The following is a 14,924-nucleotide window of genomic DNA, read 5'->3' as shown; positions in this document are numbered from 1 at the left end:
CAACGTCCGTCTGTTAGAACACTCGAGCGCGACTGAGGGTCAACCAGCCTCGTGTTCCTCGAAGGCGTACGCTTGGGCCTAGTGACCTATTTTCGGCACAAAAAATAGTTTAATTTGGGCACACGTAACATATTTAGACTGAGAAACGATCTATAATAATTTTAAATTTAATAATGTCATTTAATTTCATGATTCGCGTCCATTAGTTCGGTAAATTACATTTAATATCTTATATAGGCCTGGTTCCAGAAGCTCTCACTACATGCGGGAGCGCTGCCCTCGCCCAGTTCAGGCTATGATGACCGAGCGTTATACCATCTTGGTTATTTACCTACTAAACATAACACTGAAATTTCTGAATATTACAAATATATATATATATATATATATATATATATATATATATATGCTGATAACCACAAGGAAAGAAGAAAACACGAAGTTCCCAAGCGCTTTCGTGTAATTCACATCTTCAGGGGTGAGTACTCACCCCTGAAGATGTGAATTACACAAAAGCGCTTGGGAACTTCTTGTTTTCTTCTTTCCTTGTGGTTATCAGCAATCAGCATATACCTAGATCACGCGCACCTACAGTGATTTACTTGCATGTATATATATATATATATATATATATATATATATATATATATATATATATATATATATATATATATATATATATATATATATATATATATATATATATATATATGTATATATATATATATATATATCAGTTCAAAACTGATATTATGTTACATAAATTTATTTGTCAGTGGCCCAAGGTTTAAAATGCTAGATGTAGGATAGTTATTTAGCGAGTCCCTTATTTTTGACCTAACATGACCTGACTAGACACGTCGCCCCCTTTTTCTTAAGCTCCTCTACGTGTGTGTTGGTGTTTTTGTGGGGATTAGTGGATGACATCATTATGACCTGACCTCATGTGTAATAAGGTCACCCTGTATATTTAAGCCTCTCTCTGTCCATGTAATCCAGTTGCCTCTGAAGAGGTCTTGAATAAAGAAGAAAGCTAAGGTGCTCCGTTGTTTCCCTTTTCCCTGTATGATTTTATCAATATATATATATATATATATATATATATATATATATATATATATATATATATATATATATATATATATATATATATATTTTTTTTCTTTTTTTTTATGGCAGATTACCTATTATGATGTAACTTTTACACGCATAATTAACCCATATACATATACCTGTATTACAATAAATTTAAATATTTCTTTTGTCATACTATTCAATATAAAGAAAAAATTACTTAGAGAAAAGATCATAGCGTACCCTTCCCCAGTGTACAGCGCAGCAAATATTTTCATGCTCGCACTTAAGCAAATCTCTCCACCTCTCGTTTCTAGGCATATCATACCTTTTAATGGAATTAATAACCCCACCCTCCACCCCCCTCTAAAAAGTAGCTGTTTCGAGTGACATGGTAACAAAGTTTAGTTTATGTCAATATCTTTTTTTAAATTTCTATAATAATTAGGACATTCTGATGACGAATCTGACATTCATTTTGTCATACTATCAATAGTTTTTGAAGATAAATAGTGAAATTGTTTTTGCATAATATTCTGTACTGTATTCAGGATTTTAATAAATTTTAACAAATATATATAGGTAATTTTTATAACTGTGTATTTAGAATTTATTTTGATGATAATTAACACAAAATTGACTATAAATACTAATAACTACTACATATAAATAATCGTAAAAATGCATAAAAATCATGAAAATAAGAAAAAAACGTTCTCAATAACTTCTCAAAATCTCACGCAATTTTGACAAAAACATGCCCGCATTACTATATAAACACCAACTATAAATGACAGAAACATAAAATATTAGTATTCTACCGAAACACTTCAGGATTCATCTGGCAACACTGAGTGGTGGAATATTGGGATATATGTATGTGGATACACTAAGTATTCTTGCTTCCTTTTTCTAATGTATAATAGAGCAGGTAACCAGCACTATGTTAGAACCGCATTAATCCCCGGTGAACACAATGTTCACAACGATGCTCCAAAATTTACAAAATTTTTATTACTGCCACTTCACATATTGTTGGGACTTGTCAAGCAGTACATCAAAGCATTTAGTGCTGAAAGTGATGCCTTCAAACATATATGCCTAATATTCCCAAAATTGTCTGAGGTCAAAGTCAAATGTACCATATTTGTTGAACCAAAAATTCAACAGTTGTTGGTATCAAAAGAATTGGAAGATAAGATGTTTACTGTTAAAAAAAAAGGTCTGGCAAACATTTTGCATATAGTATATGGATTTCTGGGCAATAAGAAGTACGAAAATTAGAAAAAGTAAGTCGAAAATTTGATTGTATGGCACAGAGAATTTAGTTGCAAACTATCCCTGAAGATACAATTTTTTTCACTCACACTTAGATATTTTTGAGAAAATTTGGGTGAAGTTATATTCTAGCACTCGTTAGAAACAACCCACTCGGGGCACGGTTCAGAGAGTCAATGCTGACCTAAGCAGCAGCCTCACCGGCGCCCACCCTCTCCTTTCTCATGGATACAGACATTTCTGATACGGATAGTCATACTGCATCCCACACCCTGCAAGAGTCAGACCTCAGTGATAGTGACAGTAACAGCAATGTCTCTATGGGAAACACTTGCCGGAAGGGCAACACCAATGCTAGGCTAAGCGAGCTTCCCCTCACCACCCGCCCCTCTGCCAATCAACCAAGTAAGCTGAAACTGCACTTCCCCAGGGACTCACTGAAAACTGTCAAGGAACGGTTTATTTGGACAACAGAGTACTGGAGACAACACGGTCTCACCATTCAATTCCGAAAAGGTAAGAACCGTAACTTTATCAAGTGTCAGACACCTGAGGTCTATGAAACACTTAATACTGTTGGATTTGATGAGGTTGTCCTCCTGCCTCCACCTGCTGACGCAGCTGAATGTTGCCACATCCTAGTTTAGCAATTCCCTCTATACGCTGAAGTTGAAGATGCTCATAACTTTAATCCACGTATACTCAGTATATTTCGACACTACCGAGGGAAGACCCCACAAGCAGCTGTCATAGTTAAATGGAAGGAGAGCGAGTGTTCAACCACTGTTGAGGCCCACCCAGTCCTCCTTCCACTGTATGCAGAATCACATCACCCCTGGCCTGCTTTTTGTGTCATCTACTCTCATTGGGGTCACACCTTCACCGTCTGCTGCCGACGTGATCGTCCCAGATGTCGTTTCTGTTCATGTAACCATCACTCCTCCGTCTGTGCCCAGAAAATCAAAGACACCCTCAATGTGGGTGGTGTGGGCTATGTTGTTGACCCCAGGTGTTGTAATTGTGGTGGCTGGCACAATGCTGACAGACGGCAATGCCCCAAACGTCAGTATGTCCCAGAAGAAAAGCTTCCCCGAAGGCTGCGTCAACCTCAATCTCCCCCCACACCCAGTGTACCGGGCCGCAACCCTCTGCGTCCCCTCCTCTGGCAAGGCCTTCTTCAACAACACCTGCCCCTGCCTGGCCTCACCTGCCTGTAATACCACAGTACCGGCCGGCTCCTAACTCAACTACTACTGGGCCTCCTCCCCGTCTCTACTCTGATGCTGTCAGGCCTTGTGCTCCCACCGGTGCCCGCCCACAAACCCCCTCCTGTGACACGAAAGAAATCATATCCCTCTTCCACGAATTTACCAACCGTATTGAAAAACTCTTTGATACACTCTGTACCGCCATCTCCAACCTACACAGACTACCCCTGCCTTCAGCTGCTACCCAGTCACCCCCCTCTTCTGGTTTGTCACAAGCTGGTAGCCTCCCTGTGTGCCCCTCTTGCTCAGGGACTACTCCACCGCCGCCTGACATCACTACTGGCGTGGCATCTACCGTGCCTTGCTGCCCCCGTCCACCCACCGCAAGCCACGCATGCTCATGGACCCGAGGACACCACCAGCAGCTCCCCGTCCTCCACCGGCATGCCGGAACCTGGGGCACATCCACTCTAGTTCTCCACATCAATTGACCACCATGAGGACATGCTAGTGGACTACATATCTACGGCAAGAAGGATGTCCCCTACCAACCTCTCGACGTCCCCCTTGAAGCCGACACTACCGAAGTACACGCCATCACAATCACACTAAAAGGTATGTCCCTCATGTTACGAACCCCGCCATCTATTGTCATGATCTACCTACCCAGCACCACGAGCAACGCCATCTAGGGACGAAACCCTAGTATGACTAGTCTTAGTTACCACTCCAGGGTTTCACTTCTCCATATCCTGGTTGTTGTGTCACCTCCTCCAAGTCTTCCTCATCAGCTCCAGATCGAGGAAAGTTCAGTTCACTCTGGGAAGTGACCACAGGATCACCTATCCTGAAAACCTACGGCACAGTGACTACCTTCCGTCTTCTACAATACTCAGCCTTACTCGTCAGCCATCTCAGCTCCGCACTTAAGTATTTGTTATCCTATATTGCCTCCCCGCATCCACTTGCTTCGAAATTGTTGTATGTTGTATAAATATGTATATACTGTTAATGTTTAGGTTAAGTATGGTTAAGGGTAAATTATAGAAAGCTGAATATTTTGTTAAGGAATTTATGGTACTTTATTATACACAACAAAAACTCGCATCCTTTGTCTATCCTTTTATAGTCCGATTGTCTTTGTTTTTTTATTGTTGTTGCCTGTTGGGATCTGGGTAGACTTTTAACTATATTCTAAATCCCCAACTCGTAGCACTCAATATTGTCAATGTCTATTGCCTGGCACTTGACATTATTAGGGACCTGCCACGCTTTGCCATAAACAGATAAATTGTACTGTGAATTTATCCCCCACACACACACTCATCATTCTGTAACTTTATGTAACTTGCTGACAAAACACATGACCCTTCAGGCTTCTGCGCTTCACCTTGCACAGGATGTAAGGGGGTGCCCAATAAACTAGCCCCCTCGTGGGCAATCTAAAGAAGCAATTATCTCTCACACAGTAGAGAAAGAATGGGTGACCGTCACTTAGAAAGCATGTCTCTTATGCTCCAGCTCTGTCTATAGATATTTATATACTGTATACACTGTGTGCAACCAAGACTGGACACGAAGAATTTGTGCGTGTTGTCTAACATAAACACATACATAAATGAAAATTAAACAAAGATTGAACATGAACTTTTGTTAGTGTTTTGTCATATTTTCCTTTGCTTTGATGATCATCTTAATCATTCACTGATGCTGTCAGCTAATGTTTTTAAGTATTGTGGATCAAGGTCTTGAGTCCAGATGCCCCTGGTCTCATCCTGCAGACTCTTGGTGGATGGGGTGTTGCAGCTCCTAGCTTCCCCTCGAGATAATTCCTGCCTTTTTTACTAGGATTCAGGTCAGGACTGGTTCCTGGCTACTTTAGAACGTCAGTGTTATTGTCCTGAAGCAATTTTATCACTTTCTTCGCCTTATGGCAGGTGGCACTTTCGTTCGTAAACACGTAGCATCCGTAAATATCATAAAATTTTAGCAAAAGATTTCCAAGAACATCAATGTATCGGTCAGCATTCATTGTCGCGTTTCAGGGGAGAAAATACAATCCACCCCTTCCAACTTCACCACTCTAACAGCCTCAGATCATAATTAATTCACTGAATCACTGTTTTTACTTTGTATGCTAGCTCGTACCTGCTTACCCCAACAGGTCGTCTCACCCTGCCTGGTTGCCCTAATATGCATCTGAAGGTGCTTTCATCTGACCACATTACCTTAACCCACTGTTCCGGTGTCCATTCTGTGTAGGTATTAGTGAAATTGAGTCGTTGCTTGCTCATACGGTCCTATTCCGTCAGACGAGGCTTACGGGCTGCTCAGCGACTGGGGGTGCTGGTGGTAGAGTGGTACCGCTCTTGCCTTCGCAAGCGAGATGTCACGGGTTCGATTCCCGGGCCGGTGGAAGTTGTTTGGACTTACTTCCTAGCCCCCATTAGTCCCTGCTCACCTAGCAGTAAAGTAGGTACCTGGTGTAAATCGAAAGTTGCGAATGAACTTCGACTGATTCGTTGTGTACACACTGAAGCAGTTAAAATTTAGATATTATATGTTCTACTTGAAATGTAGTAACATTAGTTTCAATGTGTTAGGTAAAACAAAGTAATGTTTATTGTATTAGTCTCGAATACTAATGAATGAATGAGCGTTTGATAGCTATTTGTGGATTGGCAACTTAAACGTCTTTTGTTTATGACGTCATTTCCGCCCACCTCTGTTCGCTCTGTTTAACTCCCAAGCCGGGTGACGGCAGTATTGGGCTGGCAGTTGTAAGATAAGTATCTCCTCTTCTATTGTATATTTCTATTGGTATACTGTGTTAACCTTGCTCGATTTTTAAGAGCACCAAGTATTATATAGTGATTTATATGTGAGACTGTGGGTAGTCACATTTTAGAATTCAATGGGTAAATAACTTACTTTGGATAACCACGTTGTTCAGGGTGGTGTCCAGACTAAATAAGTGCTTAATCAGTACTTTGATGTTCGTTATTATGTCACTCGGTTGAGTAGTTTATCTGGTCAGAATTAATTGAAATTTATTTATTTTTGTACATACGGATATACTTGTTTATTGTTTGTTTGTTTGTTAATATATTTTGTAATTAAATCTACTTATGAATTTCAATATACCCCATAGTAATGAGGTGAAAATTTGGTGGGATCTATTGCTGGACCTATAGTACGACGTTGAATTTGTGAATTTGTGATATTGTTACACCCTAATGTTATGCGATAAACTTGAAGACTTTTATTTGAAAATGTATAACGAGCTGTTTATTGTTTTACGGCTATGTCGACAAATACGGTCTAAATCTTATTTTAATCATTATGGACTTGTTAATATGTTAAGTTTACTTTCCTCGTGCGATTTGGCCGCCACAAATGAATTTTACCGTGGTTAATACTGGTAAAAGTCTTCTCATCCGTGAAGACTACGCGCAACCAAAACTCCAGGTCCTCCCCACATTTTGCTGGGCAAACTGGAGGCGACCAGTGCGGTGTTGTTCCGTTAGCCGTTCCTTTATGGCAGGGACTCTGTGTTGTATGTGCCCGCCTCATGCACAGACGTCTAAGTGTAACGCCTCTCTGATGGCGACAGCATTAGAGAACGGGTTGTTTTAAAGTGCTACTATTATGGCGGCATCCTCAACCCTAGTAGTCAGTCGGGGGTGTGGTCTTCGTTCTGAAAATAAACACAATATTGTTTTTGAATCTCCTGTGTCATAATCTGATATGCCATCAACGCTATGGAATACAATCATAACCTTTAAAAAAAATAACATTTGCATTATAATATTTGCATTAATATATCAATTATATAAAAATAACATTTGCATTATAATATTTGCATTATTATATCAATTATATAAAAATAAATATCTTAGAAATTGTTTATATCCCGGTTCAATCTGAAATTTTCATACATACCCAAATCAGTTAAAATACCTGTTTCGGCATATCTCACGATCCACCTCCTCACAGTTGAAGTCCAAACAGTAAGTCGGTCTGCTATGGCACGCACCGTAAGGCCTTCTCGGAGGGCGATTATTTGGCCGCGGGTAGTTAAGCGCTTTTGCGTCGTGTTCATGGTGACAGAAGTAATGCGTACTGTTGATCCCGTATTCACAACAACACTACGGTCAAGCTCTTATTGGTTGATTAGACCATGCCAAGTGACATGTGATTGGTGGGCGTAAGACCCGATGCTGACGTCATAAACAAGATAGGCGACTATTGAAAATGTTGTTACCTAATGATGAGTACACAGTCTTTTGCCGAACAATTGTCGATTTTTAGTTCGACAAAGGGAACCAGATATTAAACTCCATACATACATCAGCTGCCACTTGAACACTTCATTTCCCAATAGCACACATTTCACATATAATTTGTGTTATAATTGCCATAATTACGAGTGTAATTTATTCACACACACACACACACACACACACACTCACACACTGACTGAGAACTATAATATACGAAGATACAATGTCGTGACTGACAAATGAGTCTATTGCAGTGTCTGTCCTCTAACTTACGTCAAAATATATTATGTAATTCTCACATTGTAAAGACAATTAATTCCTTCATGAAACACTAAAGATTAAATGTGGAACATACTGTATATTCTTGAAATTTTAAGTGAGAATCTCGTGGCACCCGTGGTTGTAGTTGCCTTGCCAATTCATTGATATAATTTCTTCATAATTTAAGCAAATATACGAATATTTGGAAACTTGTCATGATCTCAAATAACGATGAATAATATATTATTGTAAAAATGCTGCTTTTGGATTGTTTAATATTTATCCTGACAGAGATACAGCCGAAAATAAGTCTACCAATCACAATCTCCATTACATACAGCCTTCCTTTCTTCAAGTATTGCCCGGTAAAATTGCGAGCACGAGACCCATATAATAGCCGGTTAACTGGTGATTCTGTCGAAGTTAACTAGGCTGGTACATTTATATTATATTAGGTTTTAGTAGCAAAACCCAATTGTCAGTTTATCCATTTATTTAGGAACTGCTATTGATACAATTCCAGAGTGTAAATCAACCGTAACTTTCACTATAACTATGAGTGTTAGGAGAAGGACGGAGGCTATGTAAATAGACCTGTTAATCACGTCCGACTTGTGACAATGCCTCCAGGGTGCCGGCTTCTCTATGCTGATCCAAGCACTTACTGGCCGCACCTCAAGGAAGCTACTAATCACGTGATATGAACATGACATCTCAGAGCCAGTGGAATGTTACAGGGGGGGTGGGGGGGTATGGTATATAATTCAAATGTAATAAACCCATTTATATAATCTTTCTGTTAATGAGACAGGGGCCATTACACCCAGGGTGGGGTCGGTGCATCTTTGGCTGACTGTACCTATTTGGCAATCCATCCCTTGGGGCTGAAATACTATCTGAGGTGCATAAATCAGTGGGGTAACTCATGACGTTATTGGTTTTGCATATGGTATCACAACTCAACCTATTTAATTACATTACGTAGAGAATAGGTGGTATACTGTAGATATCATTGTGATTATCAGGTGCAAGAAGAAAGAACGAAAGGTGCAACCCGCAATCAGAAATACCAACCGAACTAACACAGCTGTGCACGTGTTATCGTGTTCATTTCCAAGTACATCAGGTCCGGGGGGAAAAATATTTTTTTAGGAGAGTGTACATATTCCGAATACCAGGTAATAGATTTGCACTCATAATTATGCTGTCAATGGAAATTCATTTACTCGTAACAAGTATATAAAATGCGAGAACCAGGCAACAGTAACTGTTCATATAACTATCGTTGTAAATTCGTCAGAATGTAAAGAAACAAATATATGTCACTGACTAATGAAAGAGGAAGTATAGAAACAAACATGTTTATTGTACATTATTTGGGCAATATCGATCGCCCAAACCAAAAACTCACTGCTCTACAGTGGCTGTACACTTTTTTTGATAAAACATTTGTAGTGAAACATTATATACGCTAAATGATCTTATAATGTTCTTGATAATCTTGAAAATTTTCCTTGTACTATCTGTGTCACTGTTATTTACATGCATCAAATCAAATCGCTCTAACATCACAGTGTTGACAATCCCGATGTCGGTTTGTATAAATTTATACATGATGTATAAGTCCTATATGTAAGTATCTTAGCAAACTCGTTAGAATGTATTGAAAAATATGTAATTTATTTATGATACAGGAAGTAGAAATAGAAATGAAAAAAAAGTGCGGTACCATAACCTGGCCATAACAGTCGTCTCAGCCTACAGTCGCCCCTTACACACTGCATCTAATATACTATAGTGCTAGGCGTGTGTGTGTGTCTGCTCTGGGCAGCCGAAACTGCACAATCGTTTTTCATCAAAGTTGGTGGAAAATTCGCAAAAAATTCGTACAGCGGAACAAACCTGGTCTCATATCGACGGTTTCTTTAGGAAGCCATTATATAACCATTTTATTTACGCTGGAAAAAGATGCAAGGCTACGGACTTGGCGCACCCAGCCCACGATTGCAGATATCATATGGCTCCCTCCTCCTCCCCCCAAATTTTTTCTTAGCCTACATTTTTTTTTCATGTTGTTTGGATTAGTAAAGGAAGGAAGATGAGTAAATAGAAGAATAAATAAAGAAGGAGAAAAAGAAAATAGTTAGAGATAACAGATGGGGAGGGGAGCTGAGTTTCATCATGCGTCTGGATGCGCAGTTTCAACGTTACCAAACGACCTTACAGCTACAGTGTATACTTATTCCTGTGGCTGACTGTACATTGAAAAAAGATAATAACAGGAATGCATGGAGAAGATGACTACAATAGACACAGGGTGAATATAGACAGTAAAACATACAGGAGGTTGACAAAAATAGACAGATTCATACATGCACAAATAGACAATATGGCAACTAACATGACAGACAGACAGCTGACTGACTGGTTCACATTAGTGAAGACGGGCTTACATTCAAAAATCACGCAGACGAACAGAGAGTTGGGGTGGCAATAGACAGGACGGATAGACTTGAGAAAGATTAGAAGGCATATATAAACAAGAATAACATCAAATTGACCATAGCTGCGTCAGTGAGAGTAGGAGGTCTTACATCCACCAGCGTAAATAATAATACTCAACACCCTCGCGCGGAAACAACATCGATGGTCGGTCAGTCATGTGAGATGGCCCTAAAACTGACTAAAGTAGATGATGACTATGATGACTTAACACAGTTAATGACTTAAGCAGATGGTGACTAACCTAACCAGAAAACAAGGTGACTTCTCTACATAATATAATTTATCTCGGAATGATCATCAGTGATTCAAAATATTTTTTTTTATGATTTTAACCTCTCCTTATGGCGAATATTTCTTTAACTAATTATTCTAACCTGTATTCTATTTGTTCTTATAGTATATTAGATACTGTAAGTAACACGACCATGATTATAACAACCACGACAATCACCATAACAACCACGACTATGATTATAACAACCACGACAATGATTATAACAAACACGACTATGATTATAACAAACATGACCATGATTATAACAACAACAACCATGATCATAACAACCACGACAATGATTATAACAACCACGACTATGATCATAACAACCACGACTATGATCATACCAACCACGACTATGATCATAACAACCACGACCATGATTATAGCGACCACGACCATGATTATAACAACCTTGACTATGATTATAACAACCACGACCATGATTATAACAACGACGACCACGATTATAACAAGCACGACCATGTATATAACAACCACGACCATGAATATAACAACCACGACCATGATTATAACACCCACGACAATTAGTATAACAACCACGACCATTAATATAACAACCACGACCATGATTATAACAACCACGACTATGATTATAACAAGCACGGCTATGATTTTAACAACCACGACCATGATTATAACAACCACGACTATGATTATAACAACCACGACCATGATTATAACAACCACGACCATGATGACTATGATTATAACAACCACGACTATGATTATAACAAGCACGACTTTGATTTTAACAACCACGACCATGATTATAACAACCACGACTATGATTATAACAACCACGACCATGATTATAACAACGACGACCACGATTATAACAAGCACGACCATGAATATAACAACCACGACCATGATTATAACGACCACGACCATGATTATAACAACCACGATTATGATTATAACAACCACGACTATGATTATAACAACCACGACCATGATTATAACAACGACGACCACGATTATATCAAGCACGACCATGAATATAACAACCACGACTATGATTATAACAAGCACGACTATGATTTTAACACCCACTACCATGATTATAACAACCACGACTATGATTATAACAACCACGACTATGATTATAACAACCACGACTATGATTATAACAACCACGACCATGATTATAACAACCAAGACCATGATTATAGCAACCACGACTATGATTATAACAACCACAACTATGATTATAACAAGCACGACTATGATTTTAACAACCACGACCATGATTATAACAACCACGACTATGATTATAACAACCACGACCATGATTATAACAACGACGACCACGATTATACCAAGCACGACCATGAATATAACAACCACGACCATGATTATAACGACCACGACCATGATGATAACGACCACGACCATGATTATAACAACCACGACTATGATTATAACAACCACGACTATGATTATAACAACCACAACCATGATTATAACAACGACGACCACGATTATATCAAGCACGACCATGAATATAACAACCACGACCATGATTATAACAACCACGACTATGATCATATCCACGAATATGATTATAACAACCACGACCATTATTATAACAACCACGACCATGATTCTCCAATATCTAATATACTATAGGAAATTATTTGTATAAGACTGATATAGCTACAGAAACAATATAATATTTACATGTTGTTGTGTATTCTTATTATTGTTTGACTGCTTTTCGCAGGAAACCGATTAATTAACAAGTGTTCATTCCAAGTGCACCGACGTTAAATACAGGCGCGAGCACACTTCTCCAAATATTCCCTCCATTACTGTTTTGTCGAACTATATAGCGAGCTGGGCACGAAGGGCCCACGATCGCTTGTCTAATATACTATAGGACTAGGCGTGTGTGTGTGTGTGTGTGTGTGTGTGTGTGTGTGTGTGCCTGTTTTGGGCAGCCGTTATTGCACAATCGTTTTTCATCAAACTTGGTGGAAAAATCCCAAAAAATTCATTTAGTGGAACACACTTGGTCACATTTCGATGGTCTCCTTAGGAAGCCATTACATAACCATTTTATTTACGCTGGAAAACGATGCAAGTCTACGGACTTGGCGCACCCTCATTCGCTGTACTGTCAGCCCACGATTGCAGTTATCGTACGGCTCCCTCCTCCTCCCCCCAAATTTTTTCTTAGCCTACTTTATTTTTTAATGTTGTTGGGATTAGTAAAGGAAGGAAGATGAGTAAATAGAAGAATAAATAAAGAAGGGGAAACAGAAAATAGTTAGATATAACAGGTGGGGGGGAGCTGAGTTTCATCATGCGTCTGGATGCGCAGTTTCAACGTTACCAAACGACCTTACAGCTACAGTGTATACTTATTCCTGTGGCTGTGTACATGGAAAAAAATGATAATAACAGGAATGCATGGAGAAGATGACTACAATAGGGTGAACATAGAAGGTGAAACAGACTGGAGGTTGACAAAAATAGACAGATTCATACATGCAAAAATAGACAATATGGTAACTAACATGACAGACACACAGCTGACTGAATGGTTCACATTAGGCAAACAGGCAGGCACACGCCAACAACGGATAAGACAGACAGATTTGACTACACAAAGAGTACAGACGGGCTTACATTCAAACACCACGCAGACGAACAGACACTTGGGATGGCAATAGACAGGACGGATAGACTTGAGACAGATTAGAAGGCTTTTATAAACAAGAATAACACCAAATTGACCATAGCTGCGTCAGTGAGGGTAGGAGGTCTTACATCCATCAGCGTAAATAATAAGACTCAACACCCTCGCGCGGAAAGAACTTCGATGGTCGGTCAGTCATGTGAAATGGTAAGCTTAAAGAACTCTGTGGACTAAACAATAAGATACACCCCCTCCCCTTCCTTAGCCATGTCACTAATGTTGACGCAGCTGAGCAATCAAATAACCATTTCGCTACTATATGCCAGACGCTCCCCCGGCTTGACACAACCACTCTCCCTGCTTACCTATCATCCCCCTTTCCCACTGACTTAGTAGAAGAATTTGAAGTAGCAAAACGTCTGGACAAACTAAAATTAAAACGCTCTACCACCCCCATTGACTTACCAATGAAACTCTTCAAGGAGTTCTCCCCGGAGCTTGCTAAACCCCTATGCTCCATCATCAATGCTTCTCTCAGTCAAGCCAGATGCCCAGCTGACTGGAAGACCTCTTATGTATCGCCAGTGCCCAAGTCAACCAGCCCACATTCCTTAAATCAGCTACGACCTATTGCAATCACCCCAATACGAAGCCTAATCTGTGAAAGTTTTGTGTTCGACTGGGCTTATGCTGATATTGCAGGAGTCGTAGACCCTCAGCAATTTGGCAATATGAAAACTTCCTCCACCACTCACTGTCTTGTCAGCTTTCTCGATTACATATACTGCCATCTCGAGAAACGAAATACATCTGTAGCTGTCGCCTTCATTGATTTCACTAAAGCATTCGACCTAGTCGACCACAATTTAATCATCAACAAAGCTATTGACCTCGGGCTTCGGAGAAGTCTTATACCATGGCTTACAGACTTCTTCAGTGACCGACGCCAAGCTGTATGCTTCCGAGGGGCTGTTTCCACCTTTCAGTCACTCATCTGTGGCGTTCCCCAAGGCACCAAGATGGGACCACTCTGCTTCCTTATGCTTATCAATGATGCCCTAAAAGACTCCACTATTGGGATCAGCGTCAACAGTTCTGCTCCCGACAATACCGCCCTTCAGGATTTATTGAACAGTCTCCAAAACTGGGCCACCAACAACCACGTCACCATCAACCATACTAAGACCATGGTTATGCACATCAACCTCTCCTCCGACATTGTCCCACCCCCTTCCATTACTTTAGGTCCCAACACACTCCAGGTTGTAGCTTCCACTAAGCTCCTCGGCGTTACTATAGACAACAAACTAAATTGGATACCACACATCAGTGAAGTTGTCAAATCCTCCAGTTTCCGTCTCCACCTCCTCCGC

At 39.8% G+C, this 14,924-nt stretch overlaps 1 protein-coding gene across 1 annotated transcript in view; it reads left to right on the top strand.

Moving 5' to 3' along the window:
• LOC121879295 (acidic mammalian chitinase-like) overlaps window positions 1-14,924 on the top strand; it is an 89,871-nt gene that overhangs the window by 5,692 nt on the left and 69,255 nt on the right. The window contains 1 exon segment of the mRNA XM_042385891.1: window positions 2,522-2,524. Coding sequence (XP_042241825.1) covers window positions 2,522-2,524 — 3 coding nt within the window.

This window comes from Homarus americanus, unplaced genomic scaffold (assembly GCF_018991925.1).
Source record: "Homarus americanus isolate GMGI-L3 unplaced genomic scaffold, GMGI_Hamer_2.0 scaffold16894, whole genome shotgun sequence".
Classification (NCBI taxonomy): Eukaryota; Metazoa; Arthropoda; class Malacostraca; order Decapoda; family Nephropidae; genus Homarus; species Homarus americanus.
Note: the sequence above shows the minus strand (reverse complement) of the source record. Positions and strands in the feature narration are given on the sequence as shown.